The sequence below is a fragment of the Knufia obscura genome (assembly GCF_036327395.1).
Source record: "Knufia obscura strain CCFEE 5817 isolate CBS 148926 chromosome Unknown scaffold_6, whole genome shotgun sequence".
In the NCBI taxonomy this organism is placed as follows: domain Eukaryota; kingdom Fungi; phylum Ascomycota; class Eurotiomycetes; order Chaetothyriales; family Trichomeriaceae; genus Knufia; species Knufia obscura.
In genome coordinates, this window is record NW_027042692.1 from 1,404,374 (window position 1) to 1,420,713 (window position 16,340).

Here is a 16,340-nt window from a genome sequence, read left to right on the forward strand (position 1 = left end):
TTCCATCACAACAGGCATCAGCGGCAGAGCTGGAGCTCAAATGCCATTGGCGTAGGACTGTGCACGAAGCTGACCATAGCACTGCCCAAACCCCACACATTCAGGTGTTCCTGGATTACCCGCCCAGCCTGTGAGACGGACAGCGTCTCCGTCTTCCAGGTATGTTCTTTCAGCGCCCTTGCTCAGACTTACAGGTCTTTTCCACCCTTTGTTATCTCTAGCAAACATCCATGGCTTCCAACCTCGCTTCCAGACACTGTGCCAGTTGCGAGAATGTCGCCAGCATTCAGAGGGCACCCATTGATGGTTTGATGTGCGATCATGTCATGTACTGACCAGTATAACCAATCACAACGTGACCGGCACACTACTGTCCTGACACCATCTGCTTCTATCTCCGCGTTGAGACTAATGGCATAATGGTTTGCGCTCTGGTTGCTCTGCAGATAAGACGCCGGTGATGCCTCCTTTTGTCGACCTTGAACTCGAAACGGCTCCAACGCCTCTGGTGTGATGATCCATGGCGAAAGAGAAGTACCGAAGCTCTTCCCGTTGAAAGGTCCAAGGGGATTCATTTCAAGCCCTTGAATATCTCGCGCACTCCAGTCGTTGAGCAGAAGAAATCCAAATATATGCTTGTCGGCATCTTTGATATCAATAGGCTCTCCAAAACTCGATGGCTGTCCTATGACGCAAGCTACTTCAAGCTCGAAATCCACCGCACGCGACGCGCCGAACACGACCCCATCTTGCGACCGGAATTGTCCCGGCGGTCTTCGGATTGAGGTTCCTGGAGGCACAATTGACGAACAGCGTCCGCCATAGCCAAGCGGAAAATGTGGGAACCCCGGCGGAAGTTGACGGATCCCCGTTACCGCTTCGCCAGCGTTGAGGACATGGTCTTTGGAGCAAGAGAAGTCCGACAAGTCGCCCACAGTGACCGGAATGTGATATGTCACATCTGCGACGCTGATGGCACAAGCAGCAACGTCACCTTCTTGATGCCTGCGGAGAATTGTTTGTAACAACTCTCTGACCTCTCTATGCTTGGCACGGCCCAACTGGCAAAGTCATTCAGTGTGGGCTCGATGAATCAGCACATGCTTGATGGTAGGTACCAAAACGTACCTTGAGCAACGCTGAAGTCGTCTGTTCGTCCAGCGAATCCATCAACCCCTTCGACATGAGGTCTGACAGCCTGAAAACATGGCTGAAGAGTCTGGTCGCTGCTTTCGGTGTCGAGTCTTCTTGTGTCGACACAATACCAAAGGGTATATTCGTCAATCCAAATTGAGCATCATCATCCTCTCCATGAGTCGAGGACATTTTGGCAATCACTGAGCTTGCGCTTCCATTCCTGCTTCTAGCGATCGTATATGGCTCTCGTAAGCGACCTGACTCAAACTGCGGCGCCAATCCAGTTACAGCAGTTTCTGTCACGTGAGGTGTTGAATGATCGGGACCACTTCATCGGCTCCAGTACCCACCAAGATCATCTGCCGCAGGTCGCGTCGCCTTGTCTTCGGCAGACGTATCTAAGGCCATGCCTTTTCTGGCCTGTGACTTACTGCTAGCATAGTTGGCTGTCTTCATTCGCTCATATTGGCTTGTCCCCAATTCTCGGACCATCTGGGCACATGGCTAGTACCCTACTCCGTACAGGTGGAGCGACCCCGGACGGGCATGTGCAGCTATCGGTTAAGCTAGGACGCGATCCGGGGAAGACCTCCACAGATGGTCACCGCTCGCTGGAACAGACCTTTGCCTCGAACTTAATGTTCAGTACACGTCGACAGATCTTAGTACCTCGAGTGTGCTTCTTGTCTCTTAACCCTGCACGGCCTGCCCGATCTACATAGTGTTCTAGTATCTTTGCGGCTCATCAACTCGTTGTCTCGTCAGCTGCAATATGAGCGTCGACGAGAAGATGGCCTCGACGCATACGGAAGAGAAATCGGCCTCGACGCTAGAGAAGAACCATCATAACGACCAGCAATTAGAAAGAATAGATACTGTCAACGTTGACAATTATCATGGCATTGACCTCAGGACATTCCTAGTCTACATGGTACGTACATCCGGACCCATTTGGTGAGTCCGCACTGACGGCTTGCAGGCTCTTTGCCTCGTCTCCTTTGCACAACTCTTCAATATCGTCGGCTCCGGTGCAGTAAGTAGATTCATGCAATCCACTAGCAACGCAGCGTCCTGACTTGTTGGCCATCAGTACTCTCGAAGCATCGCCATAGCCATTGGAGGCGCAGACAAGACCGTCTGGCTATCACAAGCAATTGTCATAACCACTGTCGTCCTCGGACCTCCAGCTTCTCAAGCCGCCGACTATTTCGGACGAAAGTGGCTTATTGTTATTAGTGCAGTGTTTGGCTTCGTGGGCGCCCTTATTCTGTCGAGGGCGAACTCCATAGGCCAAGCTATTGGTGGGCAAGTCGTCTCCAGCGTCCTATACATCGGACAACCCATCGTCATTGCCGTCGGCTCCGAGATACTGCCAAGGAAGTTCAGACCTGTGGCTCAGGGTGGCCTCAACGCTGCTGGTGCAGCGGGAGGGATTTCTGGTCTCTTAGGGGGTGCAGCACTTACCTCGAACAGCCTCTATGGCTGGCGAAACTACTGGTACATCGTCGCAGCACTGCTTGGTGCATCGGCGATCATCGTGGCTGTACTTTACAACCCACCGCCACGGCCGCTGCAAAAGTCACTATCCATGAAAGAGAAGCTCGGTCGACTGGACTGGATCGCATATGTTCTGCTTGCGATATGCCTAGTCCTCTTCACAGTGGGCTTGTCGTACGGCAACAACCCTTATCCTTGGACTAACGCTCGTGTCCTTGCACCTCTCATCGTTGGATTCTGCTTCTTCGTCGGCCTCATAGTCCACCAGACTTACCTCAAAAAGGATGGCTTAATCCATCACGGCTTGTTCAAGAAGGATCGCAACTTTGCCGTCGCACTGGGCTGCTTCTTCGCAGATGGTATGATCTTCTGGGCTGCCAACAATTATTTCTCTTTCCAGGTCCAGGTCCTCTACGAAACAGATCCAATGCTTATCGGCCTGCGCTTCTGCATCGCGTTCTTCGCTGCTATCGGTGCTGCAGCGAGTATCGTCGTGATCTCCAGCTTCACCAAGTCTATACGGGAGCCAATCGTGGCGTCATTCATCATGTTCACCATTTTCTATGGTAAGTTCTCCTCAGCTGTTACCTGAAGCACTGACTGACTGCAACTAGCATTAATGGCTACCTCTAAATTGTCGAGCGGCACGGCGATGTGGGGTTATCCTGTCTTTCTAGGTATCGGATTGGGCTGGAGTTTGACATACCTGGTGACTGCTGCTCAACTGAATGCGCCACCACATCTGATTGCCATCACAAGTGGTATCCTGCTGGCCATCAGATCCTTCGGTGGTTCAGTGGCTTTAGCTATCTGTACGGACTACCTTCATGCTCTGATTAGCCCGCTGACGATGACAGACACTGCCATCTTCAACTCAAGCCTTTCGAAACACCTTGGCCACGATATTGCCGCGGCTGTCCTGCCACTTGGCTTCCCTCCAACCGAATTAGACGCTTTCATCGGTGCGTTGGCAGGCCAGGACCAAGCGGCGTTGGCTCAAATACCGAATGTTACACGCGAGATCCTCGGGGCTGGTGTGCATGCTCTGCTAAATGCCCACCTGGTAAGCTTGAGAGGCGTCTGGATAGCGGCAGCAGTATTCTCTGGCGATACAGTCATCGGTAAGCGACAAAAGTGCTACAATATAATGCGTATGGCTGATAGGTCGTTCTAGGTTCCTGCTTCATCATCAACCCGAAGTCTGATCTCAATAATCATGTCGATGCTCCGCTGGAGGAGTGATGCGAAAATCAAGCTCAACGTAGTTCATAGCAAGCCTTTATGTGTGATACAGAACTGTCCTAGAGACTTTCATTGCTGTCTATGGTATTTGGTCTTGACTATGTGCCTGATCGTCGTCGGTTGGTAACGGCTGTATCGGTCATAGTGCGTGACTCGCGGCTTCGTTTGCATTTGCCTTGCGCAAGAAGTTGCACTTTGTCTGATGACAACAGCCCTTTGCCCTTCCTTTCTTCAGGTCGAAACTCGCACGCTACTTGCCGAGATATCTTTTTGTGCACCTTACACCATAAACACGACATTACGAGAGGTTCTATTGATCGCCACTTCAGCGAGACGTGAACATTGCGCAAGCTCGCGAAGTGCTCGGCGAGATCAATCTTTCGGTCTACTGTTGGCACTAAATCGACTGGAGTCAGTCATCATCAATCTTAGCTATGGCGGTCCAAATTATGTCCGACCTGCATCTGGAGGCGCCAAAAGCTTACGACATCTTCAATATTGTCCCAAAGGCACCCTACTTGGCGTTACTCGGCGACGTAGGCAACGTTGCCATACACAAGGACGACTTTCTGGCTTTCTTGACCGTCCAACTCAAGCAGTTTCGCGCTGTGCTCTTCGTCCCTGGCAACCACGAGGCGTACCATTCAAACTGGCCTGACACTCTCGATATCCTCCGCACCTTCGAGAAGGACGTTCGCGACAATGACTTGCTGGGGGAGTTTGTACTGCTCGACCGCACAGAGTATCGGCTGCCTGGTACCATTACCGTCATCCTGGGCTGTAGCTTATTCTCCTTCGTCCAGCCCTCGAAAGAGATGGAGGTCAGTCTTGGTCTCAACGACTTCTTCCAGATAGACGACTGGGATATCAGCAAGCACAACAACGCTCATGCACGGGATCTTGCCTGGCTCAATACAGGGGTCGCAGACCTTGAACATACCGACGTCGACATCATGATCTTCACACATTGGAGCCCTTCGGTGGATAGCCGCGCTGTTGATCCGAGGCATGTTAACAGTGCCATCAAGAGCGGTTTCTCAACAGATTTGTCCAACGAAGCATGCTTCAAGAGTGACAAAGTCAAGGTATGGGCATTCGGTCATACACATTTCAACTGTGATTTCGCAGTTGAGCGAGAGGATGGTGCTGGTGGTTTGAGGCTCGTCGCAAATCAGAGAGGATACTATTTTGCCCAGCCTGAAGGTTATGAGGGAGAAAAGATTGTTGAGATATGAGCGCAAGACAGATATGGCGTCACATATTTGTTCTGCGCGGACCTACTCGATCGCGAGTGGTATGATGATGATAGCGTACATTGAGATATGTATGGGCGATGATGGGCTTCTAGGCATTTACCAGGGTGGGATGGATTTTCGTCAATGAGAGATAGAGCTGAAGGAGGCTTTTGCGATTAGACTCGGCGATCTCTGACAATTATCGCGTAGACGAGACAGCGCCATCTGTCGTTGTTACCACCTATCTCGCATCACATTGCTTACCGGCGCAGGCATGGGAATCTGGCGTGCGAGGACTATGGCCTGCACTAAGTCAATGCTTTCAAGCAGTCTTTCCATATTTCTGTCTGAAGAGCTCCTCGAAATGCGATCCCATAATCCACGCCGCCTTATCATCACCGAACTCCTGTTGTACCCGATAATGAATGTTCTCACCGCTACACTCAGCCGCCAGCCCATTCTTGGAATCATCGTCCAGGAAAGACGTGACGGCTTTGACGATGGTAGAATGCGGAGTGACGTACTCCGGCGGAGCTACAGCCATGAGCACCGGTGTCAAGCCGGTGTCGACCAGTCCTATCATTCTGTCAGACGGCACAGTCTCTTCACGATGTTATGCACTTCCGCAAACATACCTGGACAAAGACAGTTTACCGTGATTGGCTCCTTGCGCATAGCCAATTTTTTGCTCAGGGCACGAGTGATACCAACGACCTAACACGCTTAGTCACAGCCAGCAAGGGGACGAACGAATCCATACTCCGTGCTTGGCGGCAGTGTACAGCGGGATGCCTTCACCCGGATACAGGCCGCACATGCTGGAGGTGGAGACGAATTTGCCGGCTTTGCTTTCATTCTTCCGGAAGTAGTGCAAAGCGAGGTAGGCGGAGTACACCACGCCCAGAAGGCATATATCGATGACCAGGGTGTTTGGCTTGGCTGGTGCGCCGTCATCTCTCTCTTCGGCCGGAGCGTAGAAGTCAATTCGGTCGCCAATGCCCTGTGTTCACGTATTGTTAGTAAGGGCTCGTCCTGAACACGAACCAAGTTGAAAGAAGGCATTACAGCATTCGCAAACACGAAGTCCAATCTGTGCCACTTGCTCCATGTCTCGACGAAAGCCTTCGCTTGCTGATCGTAGTCCGTGACATCGATTTTGATAAAGACCACTTGTTGGCCTAGGCGCTCAGCGATCTTCTGCCCTGCTTCTTCGTTCATGTCGGCGATGGTGACGTTCCAGCCCTTTCGCACGAGGTCTTCGACGACTGAAAGGCCCATGCCTGAGGCGCCTCCTGTGATGTATGCGACGGGTGCCTGTGAGGGCTCGGTGTGGCCGTTTGTCGCCATGGTATTGGTGCTTGATAGACGTTGATATGAAACAGAGGCCGCGATACGGACTCGACGTAGTGTTCGATGGCGGAATCATCCATGTATGCTGGACCCGTGAGCTGCATAATATGCATTGTTTGAATCGGTCCTCAACCTCGGCTGCGCGCCTCCTCTTTCGGCTTGACATAATCCCGGGTTTATCTAACTGAATCACTCGCCTGAATGCCTAGGAAGCTAGCACTTAAAGAGGGGCATGTATCAGAGGGACGCACAACTCTCTGAAAACTGACACGAGTGGACCTCCTGAATCTGGGGAAGTGGAGTGAACTTGGCCAGCTGCCGGACTTGCTATAAATGACTGTCGGATCCGCCGTAGCATAAGCAAGCCCAAATCATAGATACCCTTCAAAGCACGTAGCAGAGACTCCTTCAAGGTGTATCAGGGTTTCCATACACGCTCATGCGCACGGACGAGCGACTCCGATGCTTTGACAGAGAGCGGTGGCATGGTTGTGAAGATAGCGACAGGATTTGAGTGCGTGGCAGCTCTTTTCTGGCTGCGTGACAGCCTAACAGACGATTGCATAAGTTCACTTAGCCTGGACTCGGAGCTTGCGACCACAGGCAATCAGCCGATGTGTATGCAATGTCCATTTGGCTGTCGCGTTGGGAGCTTGAAAAGGCCGAGTAGCTACGAAGAAGAAGCTAGATCGACGTGACTGCATTGTAGCACATAACAGCACACCGTATAGCGAGCTTGTACGGCCAGGGTCCGAGACCACTTGTGCATGTCTTCAACTGAGCCTGGTATAAGCTGATCTCTGCAACATTACCGTTGAACGTGCGCTAGGAGAACTGAAAACTGCGTTACAGAATCATATCAGTCCAAATCGCAGAGTTGAGCTGCGAGTCTTGGCTACAAAAGTCCTCAAGATTCCGGAACTCGAGAAACTGGTTCTGGGCCCTCCTGAAGAAGGAAGGCCAACCGATAGGCCCACATGGCCTAGATTAGCGATTGTCACAACCAATAGATAAGGATGCCTATCATCCTCAGCAAGCTCGAGTCTAGGGTTGAAGCGCGAACTGTAAGCGACGTGCCAGGAATGAGGAAAGCTCAAAACAGCTTCGAGCATGTCGCATTCTTTTCTTGTTTTCAGAAGCTCTCCTAGTCTTACGCCAGTCTTAATGAAAGTGTCTGGGGGAAAATGTGGATCTGAAAGTCTCGGAACACGCAGGCATTCGTCCGATGTCTCGAGTCCTCGGGAAGGACATCAAACATGTGTTCGTTGTCTGGCCCGGGCGATGCAAGGTCGTGAGGAGTCGAGTTTGTTTATCAAGCATATCCACCCCGTGTTACTCGATGAAGCTTCACGAACGACGCAGCTACTCGAGACTCGTACCGGGTGTTTCTGAAGCACAACGGATTACACAGCATCGCACAATGGCAACAAGCAATGACACCTCTACAGACGTGCCATCTGGTTCTCGGGGCGATGATGCACCCAAGCCTCCCCTCGCAATCGTGTTTACAGATATTGTCAAGTCAACGGCAATGTGGGAGAAGGACTCCTCGGCAATGAGCGAGGCTATGTTCATTCACGACAGCCTTATTCGCGACCTTTCGAACATACATGGCGGCTACGAAGTCAAGCAGAATGGAGATGGGTTCATGATCGCCTTCCAGTCTGCGGTCTCGGCGCTGAATTTCTGTCTGGACGTGCAGATTAAGCTACAGGAGCAGGACTGGCCAGAAGCATTGCTTGAGCTAGAACCGGGAAAGCCTGTGGTCGAAGATGAGAGCGAGAACGATGGTCAAGGCGAAGCGCAAAGAACTGTTCTGTGGAAAGGATTGAGATTGAGGATGTCCACTCATTTTGGCGAACCTGTTTGTAAGTGGAATGAGGTTATTCAAAGGATGGATTTTCTGGGTCCGGCTGTGAATCGTGCGGCGAGATTCATTAGCGCCTGTGAAGGCGGGCAGATTGTAGTGAGCGAAGAATTTCTTGCAGAGCTGAAAACGGCTAGAAGAGACACTGTCGGGGAGGACGGTTTGATATCTGTCAATGCTCAAGCGGAAAGCGCTGGGTGTCTGGAGCTTGGGTTGGAAGAATTGCAATCTGAGAAGATGTTGGGAGATGTGGTTGATACCAGATTTGAGGTGCGGTTGCTTGGTGAGAGGCACTTTAAGGGCGTATCGGAGGACCAGAAGTTGTTCTTCATTGTTCCGAAGTTGTTACATGGGAGGCTGAATTACTTCCCACGACACATGTACGTGCAGCCAAGCAAGGGCAACTTAACGGGGTGAGTGTAAGAAGCAGCAACGAATGCTGAGGGAGATGAGCGCAGGATGTCAAACGTCTAGTCTCGATGGACAAAGCCAACGACATCCGACGACTACCAATCAAACGTCCTAGACTCCACTACCGTTATGGAAAGACCCCAAGAAAACAGCAAGAGCTTGCTCGATAGATCAAGTTCGTATCAGTCATCGCCAGTCACAGCATCGACAATCTTATCGACCCTCACCTTGGCTTCCTCAACCATCGTCCCCATTGGCTCGATTCTCTCCTCTTTGCGGTTCAGAAAGCTCAGATACGTCTGCCACACAACAGCAAACACGCCACTGAAGGCGAACCTCAAATGTGCCGGAATGACAGTGAAGTTTAGCGCCGTGACAGCAGGCCAGAACTTGGCCGAGCTAATTACACTCTCCGGCACAGCTCCTTTGACTCTCTCGATGACCGCCGAAGAAGATGCACCAGACAGAATAGCTTGCATGCCGAAGAAGTAAGTATTGAAGATTGGCGCGAAGAAGAACTGTTGGATAAGGACTTTGATCGTGATAGATACAGCGGTGGAGCCATAGTTGAAATGGGTACCTAGGTAGAGGAACCACTTGTAGCCCGGAATACTGGCCAGGGTGCCAATCAATAGCATTCGCAGCGTCCTTTTGGCATCATACGGCTCTTTTCCGATCTCTTGTGCCAGTAGATCCCCACATAAATATGTGGTGAGAGATGTTGCAAGTGTGATTGTAAGCGGACGCCGGCGCTGCATGCGGCTGAACCATCCAAAGAAGTCCTTGACTGGGCCCAAGCGGTGATACCAGAGCGGAGATGGGACGTCAAAGACCATTGATGCGTCTTTCGAATGAGGCACCTCTGTGGCTATCTGGTTAGGAGTATGCGGTGTTCTTTGCAGTTTAGCCGTCTTGATCTGCTCTTCCGTCATGACCGTGCGATGAAACGGCCGGCGAGGCACAAGACGGCGAACACCTGACAGTGGTACGCGCGGCGCCATACCGCTGAGAGTTTGGGTTCGTCGCGCATATTGGAGCGCAAACATTATGTAGTCCTACCGCATGGTTTGCTTAGAAGGGACATCGACAATCGCGCATAAGCTGCTACTCTGATGAAACCGCTAGTTGAGCACAGGTAGCCGTCGTCACTTTGACTTCCGGCGCATATCAGACACTTTGCAACTTGCTCTCGCGAATCGTCTGCATACAGTAGTTGAGCTTGTTCTCGGCTGTTGTAGCAGCCTTGGCAGGTGACGTAGTTAGCATTGAACCAAAAGTGGCCTGAGGCATCAGATATCGCTACTCAATCACCGAGCAGCACTGCAAATGGGTGGCAGAGCTTATGATGCCTTCTCATGGTGCCTCTAGGAAGCCAGTTGATGATTGGGGGACACTTGCGAGCTTGTGCTTTTCAGAACATACAGAATCTACCTACGAACCCTTTCAGAAAATGCTGATAATCATTTCCGATCTCCTAAATGCCAGGCGTCCCCTACTCGGAAGCCCTCAGGAAATGGATCCTGGGGGTCAAGCACCACCTGTTTGAAGCCCGTGATCCAAGCACTACCCTTGACCGTCGGCAACACTGCATCATACTTGCCCACTTTAGTCAAGCCGCGAATATGACTCGGAAATTCCGTACCAATGGGACTAACATGTCGCAGTACCTGGTCAACCTTGAGCTGCCCCCTGGCATGCATCACCGTCATTCTTGCACAGGTTCCTGTTCCGCATGGACTTCGATCGAGTCTGCCTGGTGATACCACCACCGCATTGTACGCACGTATCTCCTCGCCTATGACCTCCGGCTTCCCCATCCACACAAAGTTGCTCACACCCTTGATCTCCGCGTTCTCAGGATGCACAGGCATGATCTGCGCCTGTGCCGCCCGCTTAATCATCTCGCCCACCTTGACTAAATTCGCACCATTGACAGAGCTAATCTCCATACCAGCAGACTCAGCATCAACAAGCACATATATCATTCCTCCCCACGCAACATCCACCTTCACCGTGCCCAACCCCGGCACCTCAATCGGACAATCTAACTCCCACACGAAACTCGGCACATTATCAAACGCCACACTCTTACACTTTCCACCCTCACACTCCGCAGTAACAGTCACTAACCCCGCCGCCGTATCCAGACTCACCTTCGTAGTCGGCTCCTTCATCTCAATCATCCCCATCTCAAGTAACACCGTAGTCGTACATATTGTGTTACTCCCGCTCATGGGAACCCACTCATCGCTTTCCATGATCAGAAAGCCAGCGTCTGCTCGCGAATCACACGGTGGCAGAACCAGGTTCGTGCACATTGAGGCACGACCGCGCGGTTCCTGGAGGATAAGGTTCCGGATGTTGTCGTTGTACTTCCAGAAGTGCTGCATTTTCTCGAACATCGATTTGCAATTTGGTGGGTCTGATACACCGCCGATGATCACGTCGCCTACTTCGCCGGCGGCGTGGACTGTAATGATCGTCAGGTTGAGACCGTCACGGAGACGCTGGGGTAGGGGGTTGCGGAAGTCCATTGTTCTGCACGTATGGCGTGGGGATGATCATGGATTTTCAGGGGCTAAACAGAAGAGTCAGTGGTTCTTTTGTGACGGTGACTGTGTAGGACCGTAAAGTAAGTTCGCAGGTGAATGGGCGGAAGTGGTGAGTTGCGCTGGCATACTTGTGGCGACGATCGGTTGTATTTGAACATCTATAGCTATACCGTTGCCATGGCGGTTCACCAGATAAATGTAAGGACTTCGAGGTGCCATGAGAAGGGCGCACGCTGATCTCCTCTGACGATAGGGAAAACCTGCCTGAACAAGCAAGTTCGACCTCTAGCCAGGCACTTTCTCAGCTAGATTTATAAGCCACGAGATCTGTTCGAAGTGGCGAGAAGTATTCTAAACTGACCGTCGCGATCCTGATGACATATTACGTGTTGATAATGGGCATAACCAAGAATTGTCGAGAAGCTACGGTTCAGAAAACAGTTCGGACGGACTAGCACTTTGCGACTACCTGGTCAACCGTAGCAGGCTTGTCGTACCTTTAACGAATTGATGTTTCCTTTGTCCTGCAGAAGGTATATACCGAGCAGCGAGTGCAGCTACATAGGGCACCATGTCAACTGGGCCATCAAATAGCCGGGACAAGAGAGGATGGAGCAGCAAGCATTCTTGCTAGGAAGAACGGGAACATTATTACTGCATTGTTTTTGGTACAACAGGAGTCGCCAGACGAGCAAACTCTCACACTCTTGATCGTGACAGTCGCGGACATGCTGTAATTTCTGGTTGCGGCGGAACTCGACCTAATCCTGCCTCGTCTTCTGAATCCAATCAATCGCATCCATCAGATACGGCACGAATAGTTTCGGGTTCTCTGTAGCAGGGAAGTGACCTAGATTCTCCATTGCCTTGAAGTTCGCGCCCTTGATCTTATCGGCAGTAGCCTTGCTCATTGCCGGTGTAGTACTCCAGTCAAATTCACCCGTCAAGAAGTAGATTGGACATTTCTTCACATCAATCTTGTTGACTCTGTCCCTTGCGTCAAAGCCTCCAAAGTAGAAGTCTAGGTACTTGATCAGCATTGCGGTACGCTAACATCGAATGCAAAGAGCTTACCTAGATCACCGTGGAAAATTCCGTATGCTTGGCCAGAGTACTATGCACATACATTAGTAAACCTGTAACGGCCAAACCTGGGATGGAAGGGATGCTGAGTATATAGAGTTGGTTTGCTTGAGCCGAACCACACTGTGCAATATGTCTCGGACATCAAAGCATCGTGTGAGGATTGTTGTTGTTCGACCGTTGCGGATCGTTTAGGGAAACCTACCATATGCCTGTGAACGGACTGTTAATTCTACTCTGCACACTGTTCCTCAGAGGATTGACTTACCAGATTAGCTGCTTGTTGATATATGGTGACTTTGGTGCCATCATGCCGTATATCCAGTCGGGGTTGAAGAGAGATTGGTTCACTTCGCAGCTCTTGTCGTTGAACTGGCGGTCCATAGTCAGGTAATCGCACCCTTGTAAAGGTATGGTCCCTCCTGACTTGACTTCGTCATTCCTGACGGCAACGGCGACGCAGACTTGGCCTGCCATCGAAGCACCACAAACGATCGGTTTGTCCAACTTCAGCGCCTTGATGACGGCTGCAATGGTTCCGACATACTTGTCCTCGTCGTTGGTATGGTTGCCGGGCACATAGCCACTGCCGGGGAACGATCGACCGTGTCCTGGTAGGTCGAAAGCGATCATCGTACACTTCTTCATCATTACCGGATGGTTCATAACACCATGGTACTGTCGCGAGTCGGAGCCAGCGGTATGACAGAAGACAATCTGCTGAGGACCACTGCCGGATGTCTCATAGAAAACTTTCGTTCGTCCCCATCCAGCTGCCTCAAGCCAGACATACTTGCCAACGATATGATCCTCATCATACGTATCTTGTTCGAGTTCCTGGATAGGACCATGTAGACCTTCGCGCAGCAACTCTAGCAGCCTCGTCGCGAGATGACCATACTGAGCGAAGCGTACTTGATCTCCTTGAATACCAACACCCTCTTGCTTGATATTCATACCCTGCAGACCAACAAAGGATGTATATGGTGCTTTTGGATCAGCAGCGAAGAACTTCTCCCATTGCTCAGCTTTTGCGGCCAGCGTGAAATCCGCCTTGTCAGCAGAGCCCGTTGATACCGAAGTTTTGGCACCAGGCTCGACCTTGACGAGAATAGCATCACCTCCAGCGGACTGCACGCCCATGGTCACAGGACGAATGATGGCTTTCGTGTCAATGAAGGCTTGCCATTGCCTATCACTGTCGAGAGTCTTTTGTAGAGTGTCGACGGACTTGGACATCGCACTTGGCAGCGACGTCCAGCTGTGGGAGTTCCCATTCGAGGCCATTGTGATGCGTGATTGTTGCTGTGCTTGTGTAGCTATAGCTTCTTGCGACCACGCCCTTCTTCCTTCAACACGGTGGCTTTTATACATCTACCAGCTTCCCCGCAAACAAAACTGGCAATTGCTCTGCGAGCACGGGCGAATCTCGGCAAAGCTTGGGAACCTCGATGAGCAAAAGACCTTCTTTTTCGAGATACCTCCTGGTGGAGACCGAGAGCCAATAGCGGATCTCGACCCTTCGTCTCGAGAGCCTCGAATGCTCCAACATTGGCAACCTCCTCAATTCGAGAATCTCGGACCTGACACATTGCCAACATATGGTAGGGCCTGTAAGTCGTTTCCATCGAGTCATGATTGTGGAGGGAATGCTTCAGAGTCGAGATATGACCTAATGGATGCGGGGAAGCGGAAGGTTCGGATTGGTAGCGAATTCCCCTGCAACATGAACGCAAAAGCTTCACCACGTTTCCTGTTTGTAGCGAGCCGTTTTCTCGAGATAAGCGATTGCTTGTTCTGCGTCAGTTTCATTCGATCCAATTGCCAGCACGTCCTTGAGGGCTTCTCTGACAGCCTTCGGCATAGCTCCGGAAGAACCACACACGATAACCATAGAGTCGAGATCTGCGAGAATCTGCTTTACTAGATCCGTGTTCTGTCTGATTCGATCTTGGATGTAGACCTTACTCTCTTGATCTCTCGAGAATGCTGTTATGACTCGCAGAGCGGAATCTTTGCGCTGCTCCACCTCTGACCACTCCGACCCAAAGAAGTAATCCGCTTCAGCATTTCTGCAGCCGAAGATTAAGGTTGATTGTGCTCCGTGAGTGCCCAGTCGCAACTTTTCGTAGATAATGGATCTCAGTGGCGCTATGCCAGTTCCGCCGCCGATGAGGAGATGGGGCCTTTCGAAGGCCGAGGTTTGACTGTGAAATCGTCCTTCTGTATGGAGAACCACGTTCAACGTCGTGCCGACCGGCAGCTTTGCCAGATATCTCGTGCACACACCCTCTCGAATACGCTTGATGACTGTGCGGTATTTCACAATAGCAACGAGGAGCTCGAATACCTGACCGCCCTCTTTCAATGAACCTCCACTTGCTACACTGAATTGTCGAGGTCGCATGATCGGGAAGATATTGATAGCTTCTTGCCATGGGATCTTGACTGTGTGGAACTCTTGCAGAACTTCCAAGATGCTTCGACGTGGTCTTGTCGCGTAATCGAAGTATTCATCAAGGTACTGAGGATCTGTGAACTCCAAGGCCCGCTCTTTCTGCATCTCGTCATCGGTAAAATGGGCAATTTTAGCGAAGAATGACCTTCTCGGGATTGCATTGATGTCCAGATACTCGGTCAATAGTTCTCTCAGAGTAAACGTCTTCTTGCCGGCTAGGGCAGAATCATAAATCTGATCAGCATCGGAAAGTGGAAACGCATTCCGAAGCCCAATTGACGTATCAGCAGCATCCTGCCATTCTGACAGTCTGATGAGCTGCTCGACGTCCTCAACCGCATTTCGAGGACGTATAGCAAGCGCATCACCAGGCATGTAATCGATGGGTCGAACCGCTCGGAGCTTCAAGAATCGCACATCCTGCCAATGATCATTGGGCGTGACTCGGTCGTTCCTCTCAAGCACAACTAAAAAGCATGGCTCCGGATACACGTTTGATATTCTGGCAGGTGCCGGCTGGGAGCCGTTTTGGCTAAGCTCTCCGTTGAGGGAGCTCAGATGCGATACCTTAGCTAGAGTCCATCTACTTGGCAGTTTCTGTTCAGATGGTATCGGTAATTGCCCATCCTGGAGTGGGAAGCGTGCAAGGACCTGCTCCTGAAACAATGGCAGCCACGCCAAGAATGCACCTTCTGTGCCTTCCTCGCCCTGTTCATCGGCTTCACACAAGTCAAGCAGAGGACTCGCACCTAGCTGCTGCAGTCGCTTGTGAAGTTTCCGAGCAGCAAGATTGAATTTCGGATAAGAGCTATCACACAAGCCGATAATTCCATACTTGACACGCACCAACGAGGACGCGGTCAGTTTTTTCCGGAGGAGACTCTGCCAGAATTTGCGTGCATTCAGAGGAAAGTCACCCTGCCCTGTCGTCGAAATGGCAAAGACCACCAGGTCATGATGGATGAGATCCGGCAGTGGCGTTGCGTCTAGCTCTCTTGAGGCTGTCACGAAGTGAAGACGTTCGAGAGATTGACTTATCTCGTAGGCTACATCTTGCGCATTGCCTGTTTCTGTGCCATACAGCACAAGGGCTGATCTCGTCGATGCGCTTTGGAGTTCAGGAGGCGACATGCTCACAATGGGAGACAGAAGAAAAGTTCTTTAGACAATTGCTATCGGGACTGACTAAAAGCGTCTTAGTGCAAACACGGTAAAAGTGGGTCTTCTCTCAGATGAGCCTGCGCGGCTCAGAGTTCAAGCAAGTAGTGGTTACGTTCAGCGGTAAGGCACAGGCTGGCATTGCAGTATGAGTGCTGTGAAGGAGACAATGTGTGTACGTGTCCGCAGCAGCATACTACGAAGGTCATCTGGATGCGCGAGTAAATTCGTTCTCGCGCCCACGGCTTCGCAGACATCAGACTCGACTCCAGGTCACTTAGTTCACGGTCCGAAATCACGTCCTTATCTGGGCTGTCTCCCAGTCTTCAACTCTATACCTATGACTCGGC

General features: G+C 51.3%; 9 protein-coding genes across 9 annotated transcripts; 3 read left to right on the forward strand and 6 right to left on the reverse strand.

Moving 5' to 3' along the window:
• Positions 1–955: 955 nt before the first annotated feature.
• PMZ80_006015 (uncharacterized protein) lies at positions 956–1,326 on the reverse strand (the record flags this gene model as incomplete). Its single annotated transcript, XM_064874430.1, has 3 exons — positions 956–1,005; positions 1,055–1,061; positions 1,129–1,326. 3 exons carry the CDS (start codon positions 1,324–1,326, stop codon positions 956–958), a joined length of 255 nt encoding a protein of 84 aa, XP_064730152.1.
• A 583-nt stretch (positions 1,327–1,909) lies between these two features.
• On the forward strand, positions 1,910–3,876 carry PMZ80_006016 (uncharacterized protein; the record flags this gene model as incomplete). Its single annotated transcript, XM_064874431.1, has 5 exons — positions 1,910–2,068; positions 2,117–2,170; positions 2,228–3,200; positions 3,249–3,755; positions 3,809–3,876. The coding sequence occupies 5 exons, from the start codon at positions 1,910–1,912 to the stop codon at positions 3,874–3,876; spliced, it is 1,761 nt and encodes a 586-aa protein (XP_064730153.1).
• Positions 3,877–4,325: 449 nt separating this feature from the next.
• PMZ80_006017 (uncharacterized protein) lies at positions 4,326–5,111 on the forward strand (the record flags this gene model as incomplete). Its single annotated transcript, XM_064874432.1, has 1 exon — positions 4,326–5,111. One exon carries the CDS (start codon positions 4,326–4,328, stop codon positions 5,109–5,111), a length of 786 nt encoding a protein of 261 aa, XP_064730154.1.
• Positions 5,112–5,433: 322 nt separating this feature from the next.
• PMZ80_006018 (uncharacterized protein) lies at positions 5,434–6,458 on the reverse strand (the record flags this gene model as incomplete). Its single annotated transcript, XM_064874433.1, has 4 exons — positions 5,434–5,687; positions 5,747–5,825; positions 5,872–6,111; positions 6,156–6,458. 4 exons carry the CDS (start codon positions 6,456–6,458, stop codon positions 5,434–5,436), a joined length of 876 nt encoding a protein of 291 aa, XP_064730155.1.
• Positions 6,459–7,881: 1,423 nt separating this feature from the next.
• PMZ80_006019 (uncharacterized protein) lies at positions 7,882–8,745 on the forward strand (the record flags this gene model as incomplete). Its single annotated transcript, XM_064874434.1, has 1 exon — positions 7,882–8,745. One exon carries the CDS (start codon positions 7,882–7,884, stop codon positions 8,743–8,745), a length of 864 nt encoding a protein of 287 aa, XP_064730156.1.
• A 176-nt stretch (positions 8,746–8,921) lies between these two features.
• PMZ80_006020 (uncharacterized protein) lies at positions 8,922–9,785 on the reverse strand (the record flags this gene model as incomplete). The annotated part of the gene is made up of 1 exon (XM_064874435.1): positions 8,922–9,785. The coding sequence occupies one exon, from the start codon at positions 9,783–9,785 to the stop codon at positions 8,922–8,924; it is 864 nt and encodes a 287-aa protein (XP_064730157.1).
• Positions 9,786–10,199: 414 nt separating this feature from the next.
• Positions 10,200–11,273, reverse strand: PMZ80_006021 (uncharacterized protein; the record flags this gene model as incomplete). Its single annotated transcript, XM_064874436.1, has 1 exon — positions 10,200–11,273. One exon carries the CDS (start codon positions 11,271–11,273, stop codon positions 10,200–10,202), a length of 1,074 nt encoding a protein of 357 aa, XP_064730158.1.
• Positions 11,274–12,052: 779 nt separating this feature from the next.
• Positions 12,053–13,661, reverse strand: PMZ80_006022 (uncharacterized protein; the record flags this gene model as incomplete). The annotated part of the gene is made up of 4 exons (XM_064874437.1): positions 12,053–12,312; positions 12,366–12,405; positions 12,580–12,586; positions 12,643–13,661. The coding sequence occupies 4 exons, from the start codon at positions 13,659–13,661 to the stop codon at positions 12,053–12,055; spliced, it is 1,326 nt and encodes a 441-aa protein (XP_064730159.1).
• Positions 13,662–14,115: 454 nt separating this feature from the next.
• TAH18 (NAPDH-dependent diflavin reductase) lies at positions 14,116–15,963 on the reverse strand (the record flags this gene model as incomplete). The annotated part of the gene is made up of 1 exon (XM_064874438.1): positions 14,116–15,963. The coding sequence occupies one exon, from the start codon at positions 15,961–15,963 to the stop codon at positions 14,116–14,118; it is 1,848 nt and encodes a 615-aa protein (XP_064730160.1).
• Positions 15,964–16,340: the final 377 nt, after the last annotated feature.